Source organism: Onychomys torridus, chromosome 8, assembly GCF_903995425.1.
Source record: "Onychomys torridus chromosome 8, mOncTor1.1, whole genome shotgun sequence".
NCBI classification, from domain to species: Eukaryota; Metazoa; Chordata; class Mammalia; order Rodentia; family Cricetidae; genus Onychomys; species Onychomys torridus.
The window spans coordinates 67,254,121-67,280,399 of record NC_050450.1 but is presented as its reverse complement, the minus strand read 5'-3'; the positions used below and the strand labels follow the sequence as shown (position 1 = coordinate 67,280,399).

Genomic DNA, 26,279 nt, shown 5'->3' with positions numbered 1-26,279 from the left:
CAAAGGTATTTGTTTTCTTAAATACAAAGTATAAATAACTGTACACAAAGCAGCTAAATAGTAGAGTGACGGCATGGCGCCTCCTGGTGGTCACCCAAAGAGCTTCCATCAGGAGAGTCATTTTTTTGCTGTTCTCAGCTTCAAGGTTCCAGGGAAGTATGTGAGGGGAAGAAAGGGAGGGGAGAAGAGGGAGGGAAGAAGAGGAAGAGATTCAAGTAGTCCACAACGCTACTTGGTAGTGCGTGGGGTGCGGGGTATGATGTGAGGGATTTGGAGAAAATCGCATTTCTGTCTCTCCAGGTCCCTGACCAGCCGGGGAGTTGAGTCCATCACTGAATTCTGGACCAGAAGCTCTAACTTCTGGGCTGTCAGAGCCTTGTACTTCTGGGCTGCTCCAGGGCACTGCGCTTTTTCGCCCCATAGGAGAAGACTGCACCGAAGATATCTTCATGATAACGTTTCTGGCTCTACAGAGGGAAGCAGAGGCCAAGGTATCAGCTCTGCTGGACCAGCCACCTCAGTTCCCATGTCTGGGCTGATAGAACCCTGGGGCTGCAGCAGCTTCCTGGTGACTCGGGCACTTCTAGCCCCGTGCCTTCCTGCTTGCTTGGCTTGCTGCCATCACACCTAGGTTCGGCTTCTCCTCGGCACTGCGAGTGGCCCACCTCAGCCTCCTCCCAAGCTTCACTATCTGTCTAGTGTTCATCCCACATGGCGCCGGCGGATGGGAGCTCTGAGATCAGCACGTGTGGGGCAGGCTGGGCGAGCCTTCCTTTCCCCAGGTCCTGAAGTCAGAGCACACAGCAGCAGGCTGAGAGCTCTGAGAAATCTTACAGTGAAGCCACCTGTTGGTGTTGCTCTTGGTGGACCTGGACACGTGTTCCAAACGATCTGACCTTGGAGGTTTTTTTTTCCCTTGGTGTTAGAGATCAAGTCTGGGGCCTCTCATGTACTAGGCAAGGACTGAGCTACACCTCCAGCTCTTGTTTTCTCTTTATTAATAAATAAATAAACAAATAAAAAATAAAAATAAAAACAAACAAACAAACAAACAAATAAATAAATAAATATTTCCTGCCTCTATTTCCTGAGTGCTGGAATTAAAGGTGTACATGTGCCACCATGTCTGACTACAATTGTGTGTGTGTGTGTGTGTGTGTGTGTGTGTGTGTGTGTGTGTGTGTGTGTGTGTGTGTGTGTGTGTGTGTGTGTGTGTGTACATGTATATGAGTGCCGTCAGAGGCCAGAAGAGGGTATCATATCCCCTGGAGCTGAAGTTACAGGCAGGTCATCCTCTCCAAGAACAGTATATGCTTTTAACTGCTGAGTCATCTCTGCAGCCCTAGATATCCCATACTGACTTACACTTATTCTCCTGCCTCAGCTTCCCCAAAGCCTTAGGATTTACAGGTATGCAGTGCCTCTGCCCGGCCTGCTTCTTATAACCCTTTTGATGACAAAAATCCATGAACACATCTGACACGCACACTAAATACATTTGGGGAAGTATCCATGATGTCCTTACTGGTCATCACACATGTCAAAATAATCTGTACCCCAGGACCTTTGTACATGCTGCTCCCCCCACACAGAATAGTCTAGACCTCTGTCCTGAGTATGCACAAGGCTTCTTCCTTACCTTCTTCAGGTATTTTTTCTCAAATGTCACCTCCCAGTAAACCCCTTCTGCAAATATCATCATTAAAATGATGCACACACCCCTCACACTCTGAGCTGCTGTTCTGCTTAATTCTCACCTGAACCAAAACACATTCTACGTGTTTTATTTCATCAACCCTGCCTGAGTGTAAGCTCCATTTAGGCTGGCTTTTTGCTTTTTTTTTTTTTTGTTGTTGTTGTTGTTGTTTTTGAGACAGGATCTCATGTAGCCCAGGCTGGCCTTGAACTGACTATGTAACCAAGGGATAATCTTGAACTCTGGATCCTCCTGACTCTGTTTCCCTAGTGCTGGGATTACAGGTGTGCACTATCATGCCCTAGGTCAATTTTTTTTTTAAATCTGTTTTGTTAACTGCTTTGCAGTCTCTTACACATAGTAGATACTTAATATAAACGTGGAGCATAAGTGTAAGCCTTAAGAACAGGACTGGGAAGCAGAGAGAAGGAAAGGGAGAGAGAGGCCATGTACCTGGGCTCTCACGTTCTGTAGTACCAGGACCCCTTCCCTCTACAAAATGGGCCAACAGTCACTCTTCCCTCATAACGCCCTTAGAAGGGCAGAAGGAAATGTCACAGTGTGGTCCTTGGTGAGCACCTGGAGCAAGGCAAGCCCTGCTACCAAGAGTCCTTCCTGAGAGACACGAGGGCAGCCAGCCAGCAGCCTGCTGTAATAACTATGTATGTTTCCCATGGCCACTAGGGGACAGGCCTCTCAGCTCTGGTGTCCACAACCCTGCTCTGCCCCATGAGTACTTTCTGCAGGGGTGTGGGGAGCAGAGCCGGCCACTCGGATTCCACAGCTGGAAAAAAGGAACACATTGACTGGACTTCTCAAGTAGCTGGCAGCCGGTGTGGAATGGGAAGCCCTACCTCCAGCAGTCCAGCCAGACAGGCCACCTCAGGTTTCTGCAGTGGTGCAGAGGGTCTCAGGGCACCCCCCACCCCCCGTTATGCTGTTCTGGTCTTGATTCCAATGGCATGTGACCCTCCCCTACACCCTTTTCTAGGGTCCCACCCCAACTTCCATACCTTGAGCTGGAAGAAATAGTCCTCAACCTGCTCCTCGCTCAAGTTCAGCTCGGTGGCCACCAGCTTCTTCAAGGTGGTAGCCACATCCCGAGCCATGCGCACATCTCCACACACATAGAGGTGGCCCTGCTCCCTATGGAGCACGCAGAGTACCTCGCTGGCCAGCTGCTTCTGCAGGATGTCTTGAACATAGACCTAAAAGCAAAGGACATGGTGGGACCATCCTTGGATGCTGAGGTCCCCGTGGTCAGGCACACATATGGTCAGGCCATGGGGAGGGGAGGAGGACCATTGAGGGCTTTAATCAGGACCTCAGCTCAGGATACACGAATCTCCTGTCCAATCCTGACCAACAGAACCCACAGATCTTCCCTGAGTTCACTTCAGAGATGCCCCATCAAGCTAATGGCTCTGCCCAGAGCTCTGAGATCCACCTGCCTATACCCCAGAAAGGGGCTTCCTAGCATGTATCAGTCCCAGCTCTGATTTAGGACTGGGGTGTAGGCTCCCAGGCTCCCCATTTATAAAGGAGGGCCCGGAGTTGGTCAGGAATCTGTCTTTTCCATATACGATGGCCAATGGTCCAGCAATTGGATCCAAGGGGATCCTCAGGGAACAAGGTTCCGAGCTGAGTCTATACTGACTGCTCATGCTCCCGGAGCACAGTGCCCATTTGAGGGCCCTGGTGGGATCAGCTCCACATTCCAGTCTCGCAGAGCTGAGCATAAAGCCAACCTACAGGACATCTCCCTGCACGGCCCTGCATCCCAGGGTCGCTGGGCTGCGTTGTGGAGATTGAGCTATAGTGTGATTTTCAAATCATTCTGGGCTTGGTCTTCTCATTATAGTGTTCTTCACATCACTTGAGGCTGTGCAACTGTCTCCACTTTGGAGAAGAGGAGACAAAGGCTCAGAGAGGGAGGGCTGTGTAGCCCGGGCAGTGGCCATCATGCACACTCTGTGGGCTTGCTGGGTGGCTGCACTTACCTTGGGCTTGCCTGGCAGCCGGGAGTAGGCTGTATGCACCTGGTGCAGCACTCCTTTGTGGGCCATCTCCTGCATCTCTTCCCGATAGAGGTGGTCCTCCTCTGGGTGCCGGCACCCAAACACCAAGGTCATGCGGCCTCCTTTGAGCCCTTTAGGACCCAGAAAGTTGCAGTTACCACAAATGGCCACCAGAGGGCAAACTATGACCACCAGGTGCCCAACATGGAAGTTTCTTATTTGGTATTATCCCATTTTCTAGTTAATGGAGGCACTCTTGAAGAACAAGGTTCAGTATCCGTTATGATTATGTCAACAGATCGATCTTTCTTTTGTTTGCCATATTGCATTTTAATTTTACTTTTTCCTTTAAAAATATCATTATGGCCAGTACTTGGGAGGCAGGGGCAGGAGGATTGCTTCAAATTCAAGGCCAACCTTGTCCATGCAGGGAGTTTTCAGTTCAGCCAGGGATATACTACCAAATCCTGTCTCAAATATATGTATATATTCGAATATATATATACAAGTAAATATATATTCATATATATGTAAATGTGTGCATGTGTGTGTGTGTGTGTGTGCGCGCGCGTGCACGCTAAGAGCATTCTTTTAATGAAATATCAGACATTCTGTGACTTCTTTTGTGAAAACCATCACTCCTGACACAGCTGCTACATCAAATGCACGTGGTGAGCCTCGGGTGTCCAGGACATCCCAAACAACCTCTTGATTGCTCTTGACCGTGCTGGACTTCACGTTCATGGTCTTAAATGCCAAACATTGCTAAAAGTTCTACAAAAGCCCCCTTCAGAGGATGCCAGGCACAGAGACGTCCTTTCCTTCAGGCTATTTCTCAGATGAAAGGACAACGTCTTTATCAAGGTCTATTGCTTTCATCTTAGCTTTGAGGACCTCTTCACAGGTTCACTCTATGGCTTACTCCATCGATGGCGCCAAAGACAGGGCCAAGCATTAAACAAACGAAAAATAACGAACCCAGCAAAACAGGCCAGTGAGATGGCTCAGCAGGGAGAGGACCTTGCCATTAAGCCTGACAAATTGAGTTTGACTCCTGGGACCTACATGGTGGGAGAAGAGAAGCAAGTTGACCTCTGACCTCTACGTGTGCATCTGGACACATGCACCCCTCAAAATACATTTAAAAAAGAATAAGGAAACATGGAGGAGACGTGAAGTGGGCAGGGCACAAATCCTCCAAATCTGTGTACCTACTCACGGGGTCCAGTGTAATACTTTGATGTGCACGTGTAATAATTGGATCATGGTGACTAGCATGCTCCCCTCCTGTACCTCTGTGCTGGGAGTCATGGAGCCGCTGTTGCCAGAAACTACGGAAGGGGGCGATGCCTGTGCCAGGCCCAATGAGGATGCAGGGCAGGGAGGGGTCCTCAGGGAGCTGGAAGCCACTGACACTACAAGGAGACAGAAATGGGGAGACCTTGGTCTTCAGACACCCCCAGCCAGAAGCACATGCACCGTAGAGCTGGGAGGTAAGTACCTGGTAGTACTGTCAGGGATGGAGAGAAACATTGATTCCCAAGCCCAGTGCAAAGCTTTATCCCCCTGCCCAGGCACGGCACCCCCCACACTCGAGTCTTTTCGTAAAAGGGACTCTGGACCCCACCACGATCATCACCATTGTCTTCCCCATTGACTCCACTACACCTTGTGGGCAGATGGTAAAATGAAGGGACCCAGAATTACCACCCTCCCAAAACCTTTATGGGCCAAGGGGAGCACTCAGTCCTAAATCCTTCCCTTGTAGTGCAGAATCCCCAAGTCCAGGGGTTCCAAAGGGCCCTGAGTGGGTGCTTACCTTCGCACAAAGCAGGGCACTGGGTCCTGGGGTTTCAGGCTACTGATCCAAGTGCTGCAGACACCGTGGTGCAGGGGACCCTGACCATCTGCAAGGACGGCACAGATCTAACCAACAATCCCCGTGGCCATCACGCAACCCAGCTGGGTGCTCTTCCTACACTGCCAGGCCCCCTTGGGTGCCTAGTTCCTGAATGATGAGTTATCTTCTCTCCCAGCTCTCCACACAGAGCAGGAAGGCTGCAAGGGACCTGAGCAATTGCCTCCTTTGCCATTGCAGACATGGGGTCCCAGAGCAGAAAAAGGAGCAGGTGACTAAAGTCCTAATGGACTCAGATCCCTCACTCTTAATCCAGAGCAGTAGTTCTCAACCTTGGGTTGTGATCCCTTCAAGGGTCAAATGACCCTTTCATAGGGGTTGCATATCAGATATTAACATTAAGATTCACAACAGCAGCAAAGTTACAGTTATGGAGTAACAGTGAAAATTATTTTGTGGTTGGGGGGGGGGTCATCACAACACGAGGAACTGTATTAAAGGGTCACAGCATTAGGAAGGTTGAGGACCATTGCTATAGAGTATCTCCCAAGTGTTTGTCTGTGGACCCTCTAGCACCCCCTGCCAAGGCTCTGCCTACAGCAGCCTGAAGTGATTCCCCAGGGCTGGCCACTGGAGTATCCTCATGAAGGAGGCCTTTGTCAGTAGGAGCCCTGGGTGAGGGATGTCTTCCACCCCAACCCCTGAGCCTCATCTCTTCTGGCATCTCAGTCTTCCCCGGCAGCCTTTCCTGGGCTTGCAGGTACCCCAGTTTCCTCGGGGTTACATTCACTTCCCCATGACCACACACGAAGGAGGCCTCCAGCAACTTGAGTCATCCTTTGGTTCTGTTCTGCGTATGTTGGCCTTCACAGGGCTCACATGCATCTCCTCTCTCACCCAGTGATGGGATCTGGTCAGTCTACATTCAGGCTCTGCCTAATATTTAGAAACTGTGCTCTTTGCCAAGAAGGGAGAGCTCTGAGGTGCAGCCCCTGCCCAGCCCTTGCAGCTCAGACAGAGCCCAGTTACAAATGTTAGAACAGGGAGCCAGTCCATCTAGCACAGGATCCAAGGCTGAGAGGACAGAACACAGGCCCTCCAAGTCTACCGTAGCCTCGCACACACCCCACTCCCTCCCTCAAGATACCCGTGGCTTATGGGCACCCCCTGCAGCCATATCTTTAAATATTGCTGTGCCTGAGCTCTTTACTGACTTTATGGCTACTCTGTGAGGGCAGGGTCTGCTGGCAGAGTTTCCACACCCAGTGTGGCCCCCAGCACGGAGGTGGGACATAGCCATCACAGAATGAGAGCATCGGGAGAGAGAACAATCCATACAAAATTTCCCCACACTGGGCTGCCTCATTAGGATGGCCAGGAAAAACTGGGTTCTCCGGTGTTCAAGGCCCTTCACATTTGAACCTATTCAGTAGTCAGAGGCTCTAACAAGGGTCCAGTACTTAGCTTCAGCACTTAAACTCCCTGTCTCTGCGTCTTCAGTTGTTAACAGGGTGACTTGGAACAAGTGGGCTGGCCACTCCTGCTTCTCTTTCCTCCCTTGTAAAATGCGCATGGGAGTCAGATCCTCCAGTAATGGATGGTAAACAAAGGGGTGAGCTTCATGCCTGCCTCACGACAATGTGCCCTACACAGCTGCTCACATTACTGATAACTCTGGCAGATGACCACCACTGCATTGTGTAGCCGATAGAGACCAAAGTGCCATTGAGGTGTTGAACTGCTGCCAGGGCAGTTAATCTTGGCCATCAACTTGACACACCCAGTAGGAGGGATTGCCAGTTGAAGAATTGCCAGACCTGGCCCATGGGCAGGACCGTGGGCCGTTTTCTTGACTGTTAATTGATTGGGGAAGAGTCTAGCCCACGGTGGGCAGTGCTGCCCCCGAATGGGTGGTCCTGAGTTGTATAAGGAAGGTAGTTGAGCGAGCCAGATGGAACAAGCCAGTAAGCAACATTCCTCCATGCTTCCTGCTTCAAGCTCCTGCCTTGGTTTCCCTCGATGGTAGACAGTAACCTGTAAGCTAAACAAACGCTTTCTTCTTCTAAACAGTAGTGGAGGTGGCCATGGTGTCTGTCTGTCACAGCTACAGAAAGCAATCTAGTACCGCTGCCCTAGAAGTAACAAGTGAAGATGACAGCAGATTCTGCCTGCCTCACCTCGGGTCCGGTAGGTGACCACGGCCACAGTGAGGTGGATCTCTGAGGGGGTGTGGTCCTGGGAGGAGCTGATAGAGTAGTAGCGGGGCTTCAGAAGGGGGAGCTGAGAGAGCAGGAAGGCAGCAGGCACACGCAGCGATGGGAACTCTTCCAGCACCTCCAGGAATGTGGGGCTGTTGCTGATCTTCCAATCATTGTACTCTGAGGGCTAAAAGCCAAGGGTAATGTGAGGGACTGGGGGGCTACCATGTGTGAGGAAGGAGCTGTCCCACCCAGTATTATCCATTCACTCCACAAACACAGGCAAGGACTGGTGCTGTCCAGGGTGCTGAGGCCAACTGTCTTGGAGGGGCAGTAAGGAGCAGGGGCAGCGGGTAGCATTTCTCGGTTGTGCCTAGAAATGCATTATGGGTAGGATTAAGGTGGCGGTGAGGCGGTATTGCAACCCCAGCTAGTCAGAAGGCTGAGGCAGGAGGGTTCCAAGTTCAAGGCCAGCAGGTTCTACAGACCAAATTGAAGACGAGCCTGGCTAACTTAGTGAGACCTTGCCTCAGAATAAAAAATAGTAGGAAAGACAAGAGTTTGTCTCAGCGGTAGAGCACCTGCCTGGCATGTGTGAGGGCCTGAGGGTAATCCCTAGGACCCACAAAACAAGGACAAAACCAAAACCAAGAGCAAGCAATAAAAATCAAAACATAAAACCCTCCCCTAATATTAACACCTCATGGGCAAGGCTCAATGCCCTTTCTTTGGGGAGGGGAGTGGAGACAGGATCTTGTTATATAACCCAGATTGGCCCTGAACTCTTTTGTTGGCTGAGGCTTGTCTCTAACTCACTATCCTCCTGCCTCAGCCTCCTGAGTGCTGGGAACACAAGCATGTACCACCATGCTCAGCTGGGCTCACTTTCTCTTTCTTTCTTTCTTTCTTTCTTTCTTTCTTTCTTTCTTTCTTTCTTTCTTTCTTTCTTTCTTTCTTCTCTCTCTCTCTCTCTCTCTCTCTCTCTCTCTCTCTCTCTCTCTTTCTTTTTCTGGAGCTGAGGACCGAACCCAGGGCCTTACCACTGAGCTAAATCCCTAACCCTCACTTTCTTATTATACTATAATTTGGAACCAGTTGGATCTGGGTTCAAATCGTGGCTAGATGTCCTTCCTAGCTTAGCCTTAGTCCTTGTGGAGTGAGGCAGATAGAGCTTTTCACACAGGGAGCTTGAGGAGGTGGTAGTGTGTCCAGCACCCTTTACAAAGACAACTCTACCACTAACTCATTACCCCAGTCCCCACCTGCCATTACATCCAGTCACCCTCCACTGAGTTTGAGCCACCTATGGGAAGACAAAGGCCATCCAAGGAGGCTGCCCCTCCATGGGCACACTGGAGGAAGTGTACTTTGGCTATGTGATGACTACTCTTTGCTGTGATCCTACTGGATTTAGGATCACCATGGAAACACACCTCTGTGCCGGTGTTTCTAGAGGTTTAACCGTGGAGGACCCACCCTGGATTCCCATGGGTTGAGGTTCCAGACTAAACAAAAAGAAGAAAGTGAGCGGAACATCCGCATCCACCTTTCTCGGCTGCCTCACCCCGGAAGTGAAGTGACCGGCCACCCATACTCCTGCTGTCATGACTCCGCCTTGACCGACTGGACCCTCCTTTCCTTCCGTCATGTATTTTGTCACAGAAACTGGGCAAGTCATGAATACAGGCACATCATACCAACTCTCAGAGAAATTCCTTTACTCAGTACTGCTGTGTACTAAAGATAGGGCAGCAAAGGATGCCCAGCCCCCACCAGACACAGACAAGTTAACACCTAAGGGACTCGGGCGGATGGTCTCCGAGGTCGAACTCAGCTCTGGACTTTGGTTCTCTCTACTCTGTGAAATGCTCCTGCCTCACCCACCACCTCACCTGACACAGGGCCTCCAGCCTCTGCCTTTCAGCCTCATCTGTGGCCAGGTGGGCCAGCTTGTGGAGCTGCAGCTGGGTGGGAGGGGTAGTGATGTCCAGGAAGTAGGTGAGGGCTTGGCTGATTGAGCATGGGGGCAGCCTCTTGTCCTTGACCCAGTAGCCACCTGAATGGAAGGAAGGGAGGCGTCAGGATAGGGAAAGGCCCAATGGGGTCTCTCAGAAGACTCCTACCCTCTAGCTATGAGGAAGGGAAGACTGTATCTTGGCCCCAGACAGAGCAAAGATCAGGCATTGGTGCTGAGGCAGGGCTGCCAGGGCAGGCTGACTGTTCGCTCCCACATGGGCACCCATATTGTCATTGTCCTGACAAATTAACCATATCCTTCTGTGACCCCTGCATGTGTCTGATACCTTCAAGTGAATCACAAACTCATAGTGACTGAGTCCACTGGAGATTGATGTACATCCCAGGGGCTAGTCACTCATTTAGAGAAAGATTTGTGGCTGTAGTCCCCTGGGATACTAAGTCAAGAGGCTCCAGGTGGACAGAACAGTATAAATTGAGGTGGCCAGGCTTCAGGGGTCCCACAAGACAGCATTCAGAAAAGTCACAGAACGATCTGGGGCCAGCAGACCCAGGTTCAAACTGGCTCCTCACTTCCCAGTTGAGTGTCTGGACCCTGTGGCTTCTAGCTGCTTCCTTGAGTAACGGATGAGATAACACAGGCTGGTCTGGCACCGGCAATGAGGAAAACTACATTTGGGAAGTGGTTGGCACAGTGCCTGGTCCACAGGTGTTTACTACATGTCAGCACATTTCTTTTATTACTCTCCCCTCCCCTTCCCTTCCTTCCTTCCTTCTAGAGAAAAGGGTTGTATTATCAATGGCATCTCATCTGGACCACTTCTGTATCCTTACAGCCCCAAGGATGCCTTAAGCCCCTTGTCTCTGAGGTTCAGGCTGACTCGTTTTCTCCCTGGTGGTGGTAGACACTGCCAGGTTTTGCTTTTCTGATGCCTCCTCTGAGGCTGGAGGACACACTCATGGAGTCATCACTACGAGTTTCTCCCATGAGCTGGGACTGGAGCACACCAGGACAGACACAGCCCCAGTCCTCAGGGATGGGGGTGAGGGGAGTAGGTTTTTCTGGGGGCCCAGGGCTTACCACTTTCATCCAGCACCTCCAGGCACATGGTTTGGTGGGGCGAAGGACAATCCACAACTCGCTCCAAGATTCCCTGGACCAGGGCTGTCTGGTTGCCTGGGAAAATCCCCAGGTGTTCCCCAGGCAGGTAGCTGGGACCTCGGCTGCCCTCAGAGAAGAGTTGGACAAGGAGGGTGGTACGGCTAGAGAAGGAAAAGGGGGTCCTGGGTAACTGCCGGCCTCCCTAGCATAAGCTCTCCTACCACCTTCCTACAGCTCCCTCCAGCCTTGGCCATCAAAGTGTGTAGCAGGACCTCCCTTCAGCTGGGGACCCTCAGAGCTCCACAGTTTTCCAGAGGAGTTTGGCCACAGCTCTCCCTAGCAGGGCACAGAGCCCCAGAGGACTTGGCCACAACTCTGCCACAAGAAGCATCTTCCCAGGGTGTGTGGGCACTGGAAGTAGTTTTCCTGTCTCCAGAACCAATTCTGTTCTATTGGGACCGAGGTGAGTTTCCTCGGTGGAGAGGGGTACTGAAGAGGAAAGATGACACAGATTCAGTCTACAGGTCACCCATGACCCTCGACTCCCTGGCTGGGAGATTTCCATCCTTATCAAAGAGTCTCACAAATGTCTGAAGACTCAGATGGTCTGAGTATCCCCCGGTCACAGCTTTTAGCGAGAATTCAGAGAGGAGGAAGAGCCTGTGAAGCAGACACCTGATTCCCAAATTGGGCAAAGGCAAGGGTGCCAAGGACTAGCAGAGGAGCTGGTCCTGAAGGTGGCATCCTCGGCAGGCATGTCTCCCCTCCCCATGGACAGACTGACTTGCTCTGGTCATTTGTTCATCCCAGAGCAGTCTTGGAACACCGGCCAGGCATCCCTGCCGTCCTTACCTGGACTTCTCACTCTGCAGATTCTGCTGGGATTTCAGCCTCATGGTGAACACATTCTTGGCGTGCATACTGCTGAGGGCTGAGGGAACAGAGGCTGAGATGGCACAGGGGCTCCTGGGCTGCTGTGGGGGAGCCCCTGTGCTGAGGTGGGGGAAACCCCATATGCTGAGTTGATTATCCCTGCAGGCTGTCCTCGCTCTTGCTGTTCTGAGGCAGGATCGGTTAGGTTTTCCTCCCCCACTATTTGTGAGTCACAAGTAAAGAAAGACCCTGGGCCTGACTGGATGTGGTGACCCAAGTCTGTAATGCCAGCACTTGGAGGTGGAGGGAGGAAGATTAGGAGTTCGAGGCCATTCTTGACCATTTAGCGAGTTTGCCACCAGTCTAGGCCACAGGAGACCCTGTCTCAGCTACCTGCCTCCACATACACACAGAGGGGAAAAGCCGTAACTAAAACTAGACAAGCAAAAAGATCCTGATGGACAGTGGCTTTGCGGTTGGGAAGTACCAGGAGATTCAGAGTGGACGTTAAAGCACCCGGAGTCTCCGGACACCTATGTGACTTAGGGATTTGGGACTCACAGAGCACAGCAGAGATACAGCGAGGCACATCCTAATGTGCAGACACCTTTGTGACATCTGGACTCAGGGAACCAAGTGTGTCACCCAGGATGGGCAGAGCTGAGCCACTGACTGCTGCCCTGAATTGTCCAGAAGCCTTCTTCATGGCCTGTGGCTCCCTTTGGAAGACTGACTCCAACCCCCTTTCCCCCCACATGCTACCACTCACTTCCTTTCCTTGAGCTGTAACTTCCTGCTCTCACTACCTCTCTCTCAGGGCTTCCTTCTGACATGCTTTTCCTCTGAGCCTGAAGCCCTGTACCACAAGCCCTGTAACCAGGGAGATAGATACCTGGCCATCCCAGCTGACTGCACTTAGAAGAACATGGTAGTTTCCTTGAGTACTGGTTCAGGGCTCAGATAGCCTCAACCCAGGCAGGAAAGACCAGTAGGGTGCGGAGGGGCTGGTACCTTTGTTGAGGTCTAAAGGCTCTGGGCTCTGGGTGAGCCTGTATTGGTGTGGCTCCCATATTGCGTTGGAAATGTAGCGTTTCGGGATCTGGATGTGATGTTTGCTTCGAACATCAAACGTCTCACAGGCCGCCTGGAAAGTTAGGCAGAGTGGCATTGAGTATCACCATCACCACCCTTCATCATGGGTCAAATACTGAATGGATGCATCCCCAAACTCGTAGGTGTGTCATCTGATAGGGACTGAAGGGGCTCAGAAAAGCCCAGGCATGGTACACAGTGGCCATTGATATTATATGTAATGAATATTAAAGCTGCCATCATATACTTATCCTCTCCCCACATAGTGAGGGAGGGCTGGGGCTTCCCCATCCTAATAGAAAACCTCATGGAGGAGGCCCGAGTCTTGGGACCAAGTCTGCTGGGCTTTCACTTCAGAGACATGTGCCCTCCACCAGCAGGGCAGAATCCAAAAAGTAAAGATTTGAGGAGAAAACAGCCAGGTCATAAGAGGTCAGCAGTGTGGTCCCTGTCCCCACCTCTGTAGAGCTGGGAGACTGAAGCTAGGCGCCACTGTTATGAGGTAGCCAAGGCTACCCATAGGAAAGGCCTTAAGCCCTGTTCAGGACAGGGAGCTGATCAGCCACCTCCTCCCACTCACAGCAATACACCTGAGGGACACTCTTCTTGGGGTGGGAGTTGGGGAGAGCTGCTTTGACCTGAGACATCAGGCCCATAGCCCTGGCTTACACCTGGCGGAGGTCATGAGCCCCGGGACACTAGGCTCAAATGTGTTTGATATGAACACATTATATGCTGGCTGGCTGGGAACTAACCCGGAAGGTTTGCACAGCCCAGCTGCGGAAGGCGTCCTCTTGACCGCTGAGTTCGTCCCCTTCTCCTGTCAGGGCAAGCTGAGAGGCTCCCAGGTGGGAGAGTTTCTGGTCGATGTCATGAGCAAAGGCACAGAACTGAGGGTACATGCTGGAGCCAAGGCCAAACACGGCATACCTGCCCAGGAGGAAGACACACTCAGAGACTTCAGGACGCACGGCAGCAGTAGCCACGGTCTGCAGGGACAGCCCTGCTCTCGCGTGCTCACTGCGTCACGTCACAATCTGGCCTTCCTGAGTCATGCGACCAATGCACTCTTGGCACGCAGACCTGCAAGAGGAACTTGGTTTCTGTGTCTTGATCCTCAACCCAGTTAGAAGACAAACCTCAGACCAGGGACTCTGCCCTTGGACGTCTCTAAGAAGACGTCCTGTGTACATCCAGTACCATGGTCTGATCCCAAACTGCCCAGGAGGCAGGACTGTGGGAAGGTGCCTCACCTGAAGGTGTTGGTGAGTTCTCTCAGCATGAACAGAGCTTTCTTCAGAGTCTACAAAGACAAGGAACCAGAGTTCTCAGGCCCAGATCCACAAAACTGCTGCTTACCTTTCCCACTGTGGTTCATTTAAACCTTGGCCACACCGAGCAGGCCAAGAATCCAGATCCGTGGGACAAGCCACTGGACAAGTCCAGCTGAACCAGCTCACCTGGGCCCTGCCCCTCAGTGAGAGACCCAGAAGTCCGTGGTATCCATCCTCATTTAGTCCTGGAAGAACACAGGCTCCCTCAAAAAGAATATGAACCTCGCTTCTTGCTTGGAACTCGGTAGGGACAACATATTCTCTAAAATAACTTTGATTTTCCAGGGAACTGTTTTAGGCAACATTTTAGGAACCCATCATATTGTGGGGAGCTATGACTTCTGTAATCTTTTCTCATGCGGTTTCTTTTCATCCCTCCAAGCACTGGAGAGACAAGCTGAAATTGGTGCTAAACAAGCCTTCACATCTCGCTCATCCTTGCCTCTACTCAAAACACAAGGGCAAGCAGGCCTGGGTGAGGCCGGCTAGACAAAATTCATACTTCTGGCCCATTTTCCCTTTGTGAGAATGAAACATTTTCTTTGAATAGGAATTCTTTTTTAAGAAAGATTTGCATCTGAGAGTATGTCTGTGTATGTGAGTGAGGGTGCCCAGGGGGGCCAGAAGTCAGCTCTGGGTCCCCTGGAGCTGAAGTCACAGGAGGTAGTGAGCCACCAGATGTGAGTGCTGGGAATGAAGTATGGACCTTTGGACAGGCAGTAAGTGCTCTGAACTGCTGAGCCATCTCTCCAGCCCCTAACTATGAATTCTTGTTGAAGGGGAACTTGAGACAGGATTTCCTATAAAGTCCAAGCTGGGCCCAAATTTGTGATTCTCCTGCCTCTGCCTCCCAAGTACTGGGATTATAAGTATGCATCACTGTGCCCACTTAAATAAGAACTTTTGAATTTTAAAAGAAGGTGGGTTGTGGCTGCTGAGATAGCTCAGCAGATAAAAGTGGCCCGAGGGACACACAGCGTGGAAGCTGAGAACTGCCTCCCACAAGTCCCTCCATATGTGAGCTGTGGCACTTGCACATGTACACGTGTGTGTACACACAAACAAACAATGAAAGAAAGAAATGTAATGAAGATTATCCCCTCAGATAATCTAAAAATAGAAATAAAGGCTGGCCAGTTCACGAGAAGGCATCGTGTGCCATTGGGAAAGTGACAGAGGAGGACTCAGAGTGGCCTGAGCACTCACTTCCAATGCCAATGCCCTTTTCAGGTCATTCTGTGTCCCCTGGACCCTTCTCTTGATCCCCCCCAAGTCCCACTTCCCCCTGATGACCAGGACGCTGGGCCACCCACCTGCCCATTGCTGGGGCAGTCTCCATTCCCAAATGTGCTTGTCACCACCAGAAGTAACTGCTCCTCTTCCAAGGTGCTTGCCTTGTACTGGTTCATGCAGACAACCTGCGTGGCACACAGGCGATGTCAGCCCTCAGCTCCCAGGAGGCCCTCTGCACTCACCCCAGATGCCGGCCATCTAAGTGTGTACCTTGGTGTTGAAGGCATGGCTGAACAAGGCTGCCAGGTCCTGGGCTAGCGCTTCAGACTTCCCTGTCTCAGTAGCAAAGAGGACTGTGGCTCTGACTCGGGAAGCCATGGCCTTTCGCATCAACATGGAAGCAAAGAACACCACTCTGTGGGGACGGACGGACAGACAGACAGACAGATGCTGTGCTGAGTCAGCTTCCAGAAGGGAATAGAGAAGGACAGCATCAGGGATGGTACGAGGAAGCACCCTCCACTTCTCATTGACTGGTGGCTCCTGTACATCCTGACTCAGGCCCTTTGGGAAGTTTGGGATGCCAGAAGTGAATGAGTCTCAGAACTGGTGTCTAGAGTTTTAGGAGCCAACACCATAAAGAACATCCTCCATTATGCTCTGCCCTTCATGGCGGGCACAGGGAGGCTGCCTCTGTGAAAGGGACACCATGTGGGCAGCAATCCTGTCCCCTTCCACGTACTTCACCAAGACTCTGAACCGGATCTCTCTCCTCCTGGGCCTCAGCTTCCCATCCTGCCATATGTGAGTCTTCCAGGGCTCGATCTGCAGGAAAGAAAGGAGATGTGATGGTGGAGGATGGCTGGACTCAGGCTGGGGGGATGCTAGAGAGGCAAAGGACCCTCGATAGAACTCATGGAAGCCCACCACACCCACATCACCAAACCTCAGCAAAGTGGCCCCTTCCAGGCCCCACATGGAGCCACACAGCAGTGGGCACTTGGGATTCTTTGTTAATGTCCCAGAAGGTAGAGGCCCAGCTGCTTTTTATCCTCCCTTTATTGGGTACACTAGATAATGTATAACCTAATCTGGGGACCTTGGAGAGGACAAGGTGGCCCTCAGCTGGCATGTGCTACCCTAGGCAGTCACACACATAGTCCCTGCAGCTGAGCTGCTGCAAGGTGGGGAAGATGGGGAGGTTCTCCTGACCTGATAGTAGTAGAATGGGGATAGGACGTAGTTCAGCATCTCCTGGTGGAACACAGGAGTGATGCTCCCGGACATTGGAGGGACCAGCCAAATCCAGTCTGCAGGGCAGCCTCCTCGGGCCCGGTACTCATTCTTCATGTGCTTCATGAAGGACTCTGAGGCTGTGTGGTGATCCATGATGGTCACATTCTGCTTCTGATGGAGAAGAAGATGGAGTGGGCTGAGATAAGGGCAGGAGAGGAGAGTGGGCAAGCGGCTGCACCGGAAGGTGGGGGATCTATGCAGTGGCTCTGCCTCTGTTCCTGGTCCTCTGCTGATTGCTGCAGAAATACACACAGGTCCAAGTCCACAGACTTAGAGACCTAGGCTGTCATCACAGTACTCACATGGCTGCCAGCCCTCAGTCACATGATAGCTTTCCCTCAGACCCTCTAGGAGCATCTAGAAACTCATATGCACAGGTCTCCACGCATCACCAGCAAACAGCAAGCCTCAGATGTGGGCCACTCACACAGCACCACCTTATTTCAGGTAAAGAAGAGATGAACTCAAAAGCAGCTCACTTGATGGAGTGCTTGCCTGGCATGCATGAGGCCCTAGGTGTCTGTAATCTCAGCATGGGTGGTACAGGCAGAGGCTCAGGAATTCAAGGTCATCCGCAGCTACATAGGGAGTTCCAGGCCAGCCTGGGCTACCAGAGATTCTGTCTCCAAAACAAGCAAACACAAAACCATACTAGTCACCTGTGGGGCCAGGGAGGACCAGTGTGTAGGGGAAACAAGCCATGACATCTTAAAATTAGAGGACATGAAGTCTGAACTAGCCTGGAATGATCCAGTATAAGCAGCTGCACCCCCAAAGTCTGGAGATCCATTCAACCAAGAGAAATTTGTACACGGCTGAGGAGATGGCTAAGTGGGTAAGGATGTTTGTCACCAAGTCCTGAGTTCCTTCCCAGGAACCCACACAGCAGAAGGAGAGAACCAACCCCTGAAAGTTGTTCTCCAACCTTCTCACTAAGTAAAGAAATGTTTAAAAAAATTTTTTTTCATAGAGATGTTATGTTTAACATGGTGGTCAAAACTCTGTCCCCTCGTTAGCCATGTGACTTTGAGCTACGAGTTCCTTAACCTTGACAAGCCTCAGTTTACTCATCTGTAAAATGGAAGGCAGCGGTTCCTGTATGAGTTCCTACACCATGAGGTTGAAGCATCCTATGCTCTCTGTGGGTTTTATCTGCTCCCGTCCATCTGCCAAGGACTGTGAAAGGCCTCAGGCAAAGGAGAGATGGCGCAGATCTCCACACACTGCCAGCAAACAGCCAGCCTCTCCAGGAAGCTGAAGGACGTCAGCCATCTTCATCAGGCCCGGTAGGATTTGTGAGGGAGGCGAACAAAGACTTCTTGGGAGCGATAGCGGAGAAAGCCTAATGTCAAGGATAGACCAGGGGAGACATGGGAGTCTCTTGAGAGAAATGAGTTCAAGTTGGCCAAGGGAGGAGCATTCCTGGGGGGGGATGCTGTGGGAGCCAAGGTTGGCAGGTATCAACTGATACTCGGCTCTTGAGTCTAGCCACACTTAAAACTCACATACAGCTGCTGCTAGACTCGTGGTAGGGCTCCATGCTGGTGGGGCCGTCATAAGATGAAAATATCCTCAGTCAAGAAAACACAGAATTAGCCGGGCAGTGGTGGCATGCGCCTTTAATCCCAGCACTCCAGAGGCAGAGACAAGTGGATCTCTGTGAGTTCGAGGCCAGCCTGGGTTACAGAGCGAGTTCCAGGACAGGCTCCAAAGCTACACAGAGAAAAAAAAAAAAAAAGAATACACAGAATGGGCACTGGGGTGTAGCTCAGCTGCAGGGTGCCGGCCTAGCATGCACCTAAGCCCCGGGTTCAATCCCTAGTACCACATTAAAAACAACTCAGATGTGGCAGCTCACACCTGTAATCCCAGCATTCTGGGGGTAGATGCAAGGATCAGAAGTTACATGGTGAGTTTCAGGCCAGCCTGGGGTGCATGAGACTCCATCTCAAATCTTTTTTAAAAAGCACCTTGTCTTCCAACCATCTTAGTTTAACTACCCAGCACACTATAGTGTCAGCTGCTAGCCCTTGCAGCTGCCACAGATGGTTGAAGTGTGACTTGCTTCTGCTGCCCAGCTTCAAAACAGTACCCAGCCACCACCATTCGTTAGTCTAGGGAAAACCAAAATTCAAAATTCTTATACAGTTATCTGTACATGCCTGTAAACACAGATAACCTGGAGGCTGATGCAAGTTCAAAGCCTGCCTAGACAAGAGTGATTCGAGGCTAGCCTGGGTAACCTTGTCTCAGAATAAAAACTAAAAACGGGGCTGGAGAGAAGTCAAGATCCCAGTACTGCAAAATCAAACAACAACAGACCCAATAGGGGGCTGGAGAGGTGCCTCTGAGGTTAAGAGCACTGGCTACTCTTCCAGACTACCCGGGTTCGATTCTCAGCACCCACATGGCAGCTTACAACTAGCTGGGACTCCAGCCCCAGAGGATCTGATGCCCTCTTCTGGCCAGGCACTGCACAACCGTGTATACACGCAGGCAAAACACCCATACACATAAAATAAAATGAAAAAAGATACATATGATAGTAAAAGATTAAAAAAAGATTTTTGAAAACCCCAAGTAAAGTTGCTCTGGATTCTCAGTGCCTTCACACCCTTGTAAAGTGAAAAGTCTCCCCAAGTAGAGCCATAGTGAGCCAGGGACCATCTGTGCACATATACAGTGCCTTCGGATGTCTGAACAGGTCCCATGGAGCAGTTGATGGCTCTGACAAGCATAGACACACCACCCAGGTATGCCGAGTGCCCTCTGGGGGCCAAGAGAGCTGTCAAATGTGTCTTATAAATTGTCAGTTAATTTAGCAAGGATTTGGAGAGGGGAATACTATCCCTACTTTTTGCTTTGTTTTGTTTTGCTCTTTGAGAAATAACTCATGGAGTTGCCCAGGCTGGCCTTGAACTCACCATCCCTCTGCATCATCCTCCTGAATGCTGGACTTACAGGCATGTTCTATCAGCTCACAAGAAGCATGAGTAGCCGCTGCTCATGTGGATGGGGGCTCACCTCCATCCCTCCAGCCACTCCATAACTTCCCATCCTCTGCCATGGGCTAGACTAGCGGTGTAGCTGTGGGCTCAGTCAAGATCCCAGCCCCATGGAGCACCCAGCAGCTGACATTTCCAGCGGAGGAAAGAAACATCCAAGAAAGATAGAGGTTGACCTGTGACCTGATGCCGGAAACTACCCCAACAAAACTACGTTAAAGGAAGTAGAAGGAAAAGTGGAGGAAGGGCTGCAGGGGGGAGCAGTGTCCAAGGAGGGGGCTCTTCAAGGAAACGGGTGGCTGAAACCTAGAAGCAGGGGAGGAGCTGGCCATGGGATGATTTATAGGAAGAAGGAAAAGCAAGGAAGCCATCGAGATGGCTCAGGGGACAGAGGTGCCTCCTGCCAAGCTGAGTTCGAATCCTAGGACCCATAGAGTGAAAATAGAAAACAGATGCCTATTAGTTCTTCTCTGACCTTCACACACACCATGGCATGGACTTGGAAGTGCTACGGTCCTGTGGGAGGATCCTTTTTTTGCTGAGTGTTTAAATCCTGCAAGGATTTCAGATGATGCAGAGAGACAGAAGCCAGGCTGGAGTGGCTGAGGAAGAGGCAGTATGAAGAGATGGGACTGGTTGGCTGTAACAGGAGCAGGAGAAGGAGAGGGATTCCAGGGGCTGGTAGGAACTGTTGGCTAACTGTTCATTTCTGTCCTGCAGCGCACAGCTGAAACAGACTATTTGTGCTCTGTGGGACTGATGGGGCAGGGAGGGAGGCCGCCAGGAGGGACAGTCGCTAAGTGACATCCTTGAACAATGGAAGCAGAGCCACATACAGTGCTCAAGGGCAGGGACAGGCTGGCTTGGGAGGAAGGGAGTTGCCAGTGCTAGAGCCACACAAATGCAGGATGCTGTGGGATGTCTTTCTGTATGCTGTGAATATGTGTGGCTCTGATTGGTTGATAAATAAAGCTGCATTGGCCTATGGCAGGGCAGGATAAAGTTAGGCAGTACATTCAAACTAAAGACGAGAGGAAGAAGGGAGGAGTCAGAAGAGACGCCAGCCTGCCACCCAAGGAGCAACATGCCAGCAGACTGGTAACGCCATGGCCACGTAGCAATACATAGATTAATAGAAATAGGTTCATTTAAGATGAAAGAGCTAGCGAGCAAGAAGCCTGCCATAGGCCATACAGTTTGTAAATAATATTAAGCTCCTGAATGATTATTTTATAAGTGGCTGCAAGACTGCAGGGCCCAGCAGGATGGGAGAAACGTACCACTACAGCAAAAAGCATGAATGCATGCATGCATGCATGTGTGAATGAACGATGCTGTAAGGGGATAGCAAGAACCAGATAAGTAGCTGGATCAAGCCACCTTCTTACCAAAGCCTCTACCCACCCACAAGATGCCTGCCTGGTGTACCTGGAAACTATGGAGCACAGCCAAGTTGATCTCCGTGATGGCTCGGTCTTTCCAGAGGGAGGCCAGTGTGTGGGTCTCCAGGCCCATCCTTCTGCCCACTTCCTACAGAAGCCGAGTGACAAGAGTGAGGCCGTTGTGGGGACCCGCCTACCAGCCTGCTCCTCTAGCTGGCCCAACTGGGTAGCCTTGTCACCTCCAGGATGTTGTAGCGCTGTGTGTCACAGAAGTCTCGAACTCCAATCTCCGTGCCCATGTACCAACCATTGAAGGGGCAGGCTGGGAATTCAAGGCCACCCACCTCCAGCAGCATGTTGGCTACGGCAGGTAGGGCATACCACTTCAGCCCAAGCTCCTGGAACCACTCGTACCTGGCCAAGGGGAGGGGAGAGCCAGCTGCCGTTAGGGTCTTCTTTGCCTGCTCCCCTCAATCAAAACAATAATTACCTTCAGTGAAAGAGTCAACCCAAGAAATTCCTTCTCTCTCTTTGTTTTTTTTTTGAGACACGGTCTCATATCCCTGGCCTTGATTTTATGTAGCTAAGGGTGGCCTTGAACTTGTGATTCTCCTGACTCCTATCTCCCAGATGTTGGAATTACAGGCATGTATCATCAAACTCATGCAGGGTTTGGGGATCAAAGCTCGGGCTTTGAGCAGGCTAAGCAAGCATGGTCAACTGAGCCATATTCCCAGTACTAGAAAAGTCCTCTTTAAGAGTTGATCTCAGTCACCCAACTGGGAGAGATAACAGGGCACACTAGGGGTCATTCATTAAATAAGACATCTCTTTATTCAGTCATTCATGCAAATGCATCAGGTATATGCCAGACTAAACGCTGAGACTCCAACAGAAGGCAGTGACTGGCTAAGGACTCTGGCATCAGACAGCTGGGGCTCTAATTCTGCCTCTGCACTGACTAGGGTGCTTTTAGCCTCTTTGAGCCTTGGTATCTCCATCATTAACATAAAGTCAATAGCATCAAATTCATGGGATTATTACAAACATAGTATCCTTCATTGGATAGTTAGTCATTCCATAAATATCTATAACTAAGCACCTGCTATATGCCTTGCGCCTTGTAGACAGTGGGGATATACTGATGAAAGCAAGATTCTAGTCTCAAAGAAGTTATAGCCCAGTGTCTAGACTATAGACCACAAAGAGGTATACTAGAACACCAGTAAGAACATGAGAAACAAAGTGTGATGTTAAATTAAAGGTGGGCGGTCAGGAAAAGCTTCTCAGGGGCCGTGTTGACGTCACAGGGAACACCTTTGGGTGAGAAGACTTGAGCCTTGCAAATTTCCGAGGAAAGGGCATATCAGGTAGAGGAAGCAGTGCAGAGGTCCTGAGGCAGGCCGAGTTCAGGGTATTCAAAGGTGAAGACAGTTAGCCCAGGGCCAGCTGTTAGTAAGTCTCCATATATGGAGGTACTTTGCAGAGGTTCAATCAGTTATGCTCTTAAGGGCCGTGTGGCCCTACACTTCCTCTATCTGGGAGGTGTGTCCTCTTCTAAGAAAGCTGGGAGGCCGCTGAGATGGCTCAGCAGGAAAGGCCACTAGCCACCAAACCTGATGAGCTGACTTCAATTCCCAGGACCCATATGGTAGGAGAGAATCAGCCGACTCCTGCAATTGACCTCTGACCACACACACGACATACACAAAACAACATAAACACACACATACACACCACATAGACCACATATACTATACACTCAGTACACATATCACATATACAACACACACACTATACACAACCACACATATATCACACAACAAATATGCAAGCACATCACGCCACACATACACACATAAAACATAAACACATACCACATACACCACATGTACCACACACACCTTACACGCACACCCATACACACAAACAACATACACACATAAATATAAACACACCACACATACCACACACACACAAACATATCACACACACAAAGCACACATACAATCACACACACCACACACTACACATACAAACATACACACATACACCATATACAATCACACACTCACACACACTCACATACACACCTCTTCACATGCACTAAATAGATGTAAGAAATTTTTTTTAAAGTGGTGAGAGAGCCAGGCGGTGGTGGCACACTCCTTTAATCCCAGCACTTGGGAGGCAGAGGCAGGAGAATCTCTCTGAGTTCGAGGCCAGCCTGGTCTACAGCAAGAGTTCCAGGACAGGCTCCAAAGCTACACAGAGAAACCCTGTCTCAAAAAAGATAGATAGATAGATAGATAGATAGATAGATAATAGATGATAGATAGATAGACAATAGATGATAGATAGATAATAGATGATAGATAGATGATAGATAGATAGAATGATGATTGATAGATAGATAGAAAGATAGATAATAGATGATAGATAGATGATAGATAGATAGATAATATATGATAGATAGATAATAGATGATAGATAGATGATAGATAGATAGAATGATGATTGATAGATAGATAGAAAGATAGATAATAGATGATAGATAGATAATAGATGATAGATAGATAGATAATAGATGATAGATAGATAGATAATAGATGATAGATAGATAGATAATAGATGATAGATAGATAGATAATAGATGATAGATAGATAGATAATAGATGATAGATGATAGATAGATAATAGATGATAGATAGATGATAGATAGATAGATAGATGATAGATAGATAGATGATAGATAAAAATAAAGTGTTGAGAAGAGTACCAAAGACCCGGCTGCTCAGACAGAAGCTGAAGAACGTTCCCGAAGGCACTGCCTCCTAGGCTCCCAGGACCTTGCCAGCTAGGCGGCCGCTCCCCTCAGTCATTCCTCATAAAGCTGAGGCTGGAGAGGAAAGGGCACAGTGGCTGCCGAGGGCAAACTGGCCTTGCAACACGGAGGACTAAGCTGGGCTTTGGAGGAGGATAAGCATCTCCCTGAGGAAGGATGCATACACATAACCTGTGCCCTTGGTGGCTTACTTGGGATGCTCCATGGTCACCTCCAACACCAGGTCAGGAGGGATTTCAAAGACCTCTGGATCTTGGCCATCAGCCTGCAGGATCAGAGGCAGCACATCGAAGCGGCCGTAGCGTGGCTTCCAGCCCAGGTCGATGCACAACTAGGGGAGAGAAAGGCCCATGAAGTCTGCAGCTCCGGGGCACTGTATCTGTTCTGGGTTCCTGCCCAGTGGGACCCATCAAAGGCTAGACAGGTACCTGGGTGAACTCCAAGCTGGCAGGGTCCCCTCTGATGGTGCCATCGGGCATCTGGTAGCCAGCATACCTGATGAGCTGCGAATTCCAGATCCGGAAGTCATGCTTCCCATCGCTCCGCTGGGGGAACACAGTGATGGCCGACCTTCCCCAGGACAGAGATATTGCAATTTATCAACTGTCCCTAGCTGGGAGGTGGGGTGGGGCAGGGGCTCCCAGACAGCCTCCTCCACTCTTCCCACTGTACAGTGCCTGCACCCCCATCAGACTGAGATTACCCTCTGACAGCATCCTCTCCTGCCGGTCCCTCCCTATCCTTCAGGACCTACAAGGGAACCACCGCTCTAGGGCGTCTTCTGTCCCTTCCACACCCCGGCTTCCACTGCTTCTCTTCTCACAGTGGGTGGCTGTTCAGCTGTCATGGGTTTGCAGTTGTCTGGAGTTGCATTCTGGGGTCTCAGTCTCCTCTGCATCTCACCCTCCCATCTCCTTTTCCCTGACCCCTGGTTTAGTCCTCTGCTGAGTCCCCATGAGGTGTGCACCAAATGTTTGTTAGACAGAAAACTGAATGAATGACAGATTGAGTGCACTGTTCAGTCCTATCAGTGGTGTGTGTGTGTGTGTGTGTGTGTGAGTGAGAGAGAGAGAGAGAGAGAGAGAGAGAGAGAGAGAGAGAGAAGGAATATACAGTGTCAAGCAGTGACTCTCACATCTAAAAAAAATACCACAGCAAAGACACAGCCAGAAAATCAGTGTCTCCTTCCCAAACAGAGCAGAAGGATCTTTTATTTTGTTAGTTTTGTTTTCGAGACTATGTAGCCCTGGCTGCCCTGGAACTTACTATGTAGACTAGACTAGCCTGAACTCACAGAGATTCCCGCTGCCTCTGCCTCCTGAGTGGGCTTTTTTAAAAAAAAGACAAGGTCTGTCTATGTGGCCCATACTGGTCTGGAACTCATAGCAATCCTCCTGCCTCAGCCTACCCACTGCTGAGATTATAGATATGTATCACCATGCCTTGCTAAGAAGTTTTTTTGTTTTGTTTTGTTTCTGAGGCAGGAGCACACAGAGCCTAGGCTAGCCTTGAGCATGCCATGTAGCTAAGGATGTCTTTGAACTCTTGATCCTCCTGCCTCCACTTTTCCAAGTGCTTGGGTAACAGGCATGTGTCACCATGGCCTGTTAGAAGTGGCTTAGGCACAAAGTTACACAGAGAAACCCTGTCTCGGAAAAAAAAAAAAAAAAAAAAAGTAACTGCCTCGTGGTTCTAAGTTAGAGGGGAAAAAATAGCTGGACCTATGACAGAGGCTAATGGTGAAGAGGCCACTGTCACTGTTCCAGGGCTAAGCCTTGCTCTTTTGTCTTTACCTAGTTCCTCCTGGAGCCAGAGGCCCCTCCCCTAAGCCCTCTAGCCTCTTCTGCCTGAGGCTGGCAGGGTGGGCCCAGCCCAACCGGGAAACTCGCCTCACCTGATGTTGCCGTTGTTGGTGGCATACAGCACATGTCTGCAAATATGCTGGAACATGTCCTGGGCAGTGCTACAGCTCCGGGCATCGAAGACCTGTGTACAGTCCACCAAGACCACACCATAGAAGACTCTGAGCCTTGGGGCTGGTTCAAAGTCCCCAGGGAAAGAGGGCAGCCTGCACGCCACTGCCCAGCAAACAGACCATCACATCCTCGCCTCTGCATCGGCAGTGCCCATCTCTAAGCTGCCCTACACGCCACTGCTCTTGAGATGGGGCACAGAGACTCCCACTCAGAAGGCCCCAGCAAAACCAAATCCCCAAGAGTGTCTCTCTTTAAGACACCAAAGGTCCCCACAGCCCCACCCAGGATCTTTGCCGTGGGAGTCTGTTTGAGTCTCCTGGATTTTTCTCAATCCAAGTGCACTCAAAGGGACCCAACAAAAAATGACCCTCCAAGGAGATGATTGGCCTGGGAG

At 50.5% G+C, this 26,279-nt stretch overlaps 1 protein-coding gene across 1 annotated transcript in view; it reads right to left on the bottom strand.

Annotated features, from left to right (window-relative positions):
* The window catches only part of Nos2 (nitric oxide synthase 2), a 37,770-nt gene continuing 11,491 nt past the window's right edge, over nucleotides 1–26,279 (bottom strand). The window contains exons 6-26 of the mRNA XM_036196514.1: nucleotides 25,804–25,895; nucleotides 24,338–24,479; nucleotides 24,101–24,240; nucleotides 21,304–21,478; nucleotides 21,111–21,212; nucleotides 16,594–16,788; nucleotides 16,124–16,206; nucleotides 15,652–15,796; nucleotides 15,462–15,566; nucleotides 14,068–14,117; nucleotides 13,570–13,744; nucleotides 12,734–12,866; nucleotides 11,702–11,780; nucleotides 10,829–11,010; nucleotides 9,663–9,826; nucleotides 7,750–7,957; nucleotides 5,534–5,621; nucleotides 5,008–5,129; nucleotides 3,697–3,845; nucleotides 2,710–2,904; nucleotides 1–467 (exon numbers count right to left, since the gene is read on the bottom strand). Of these exons, the coding sequence (XP_036052407.1) occupies nucleotides 369–467; nucleotides 2,710–2,904; nucleotides 3,697–3,845; nucleotides 5,008–5,129; nucleotides 5,534–5,621; nucleotides 7,750–7,957; nucleotides 9,663–9,826; nucleotides 10,829–11,010; nucleotides 11,702–11,780; nucleotides 12,734–12,866; nucleotides 13,570–13,744; nucleotides 14,068–14,117; nucleotides 15,462–15,566; nucleotides 15,652–15,796; nucleotides 16,124–16,206; nucleotides 16,594–16,788; nucleotides 21,111–21,212; nucleotides 21,304–21,478; nucleotides 24,101–24,240; nucleotides 24,338–24,479; nucleotides 25,804–25,895 (2,823 nt within the window). The 3' untranslated portion in view covers nucleotides 1–368. The remainder of the gene's footprint in view (nucleotides 468–2,709; nucleotides 2,905–3,696; nucleotides 3,846–5,007; nucleotides 5,130–5,533; nucleotides 5,622–7,749; nucleotides 7,958–9,662; nucleotides 9,827–10,828; nucleotides 11,011–11,701; nucleotides 11,781–12,733; nucleotides 12,867–13,569; nucleotides 13,745–14,067; nucleotides 14,118–15,461; nucleotides 15,567–15,651; nucleotides 15,797–16,123; nucleotides 16,207–16,593; nucleotides 16,789–21,110; nucleotides 21,213–21,303; nucleotides 21,479–24,100; nucleotides 24,241–24,337; nucleotides 24,480–25,803; nucleotides 25,896–26,279) is intronic.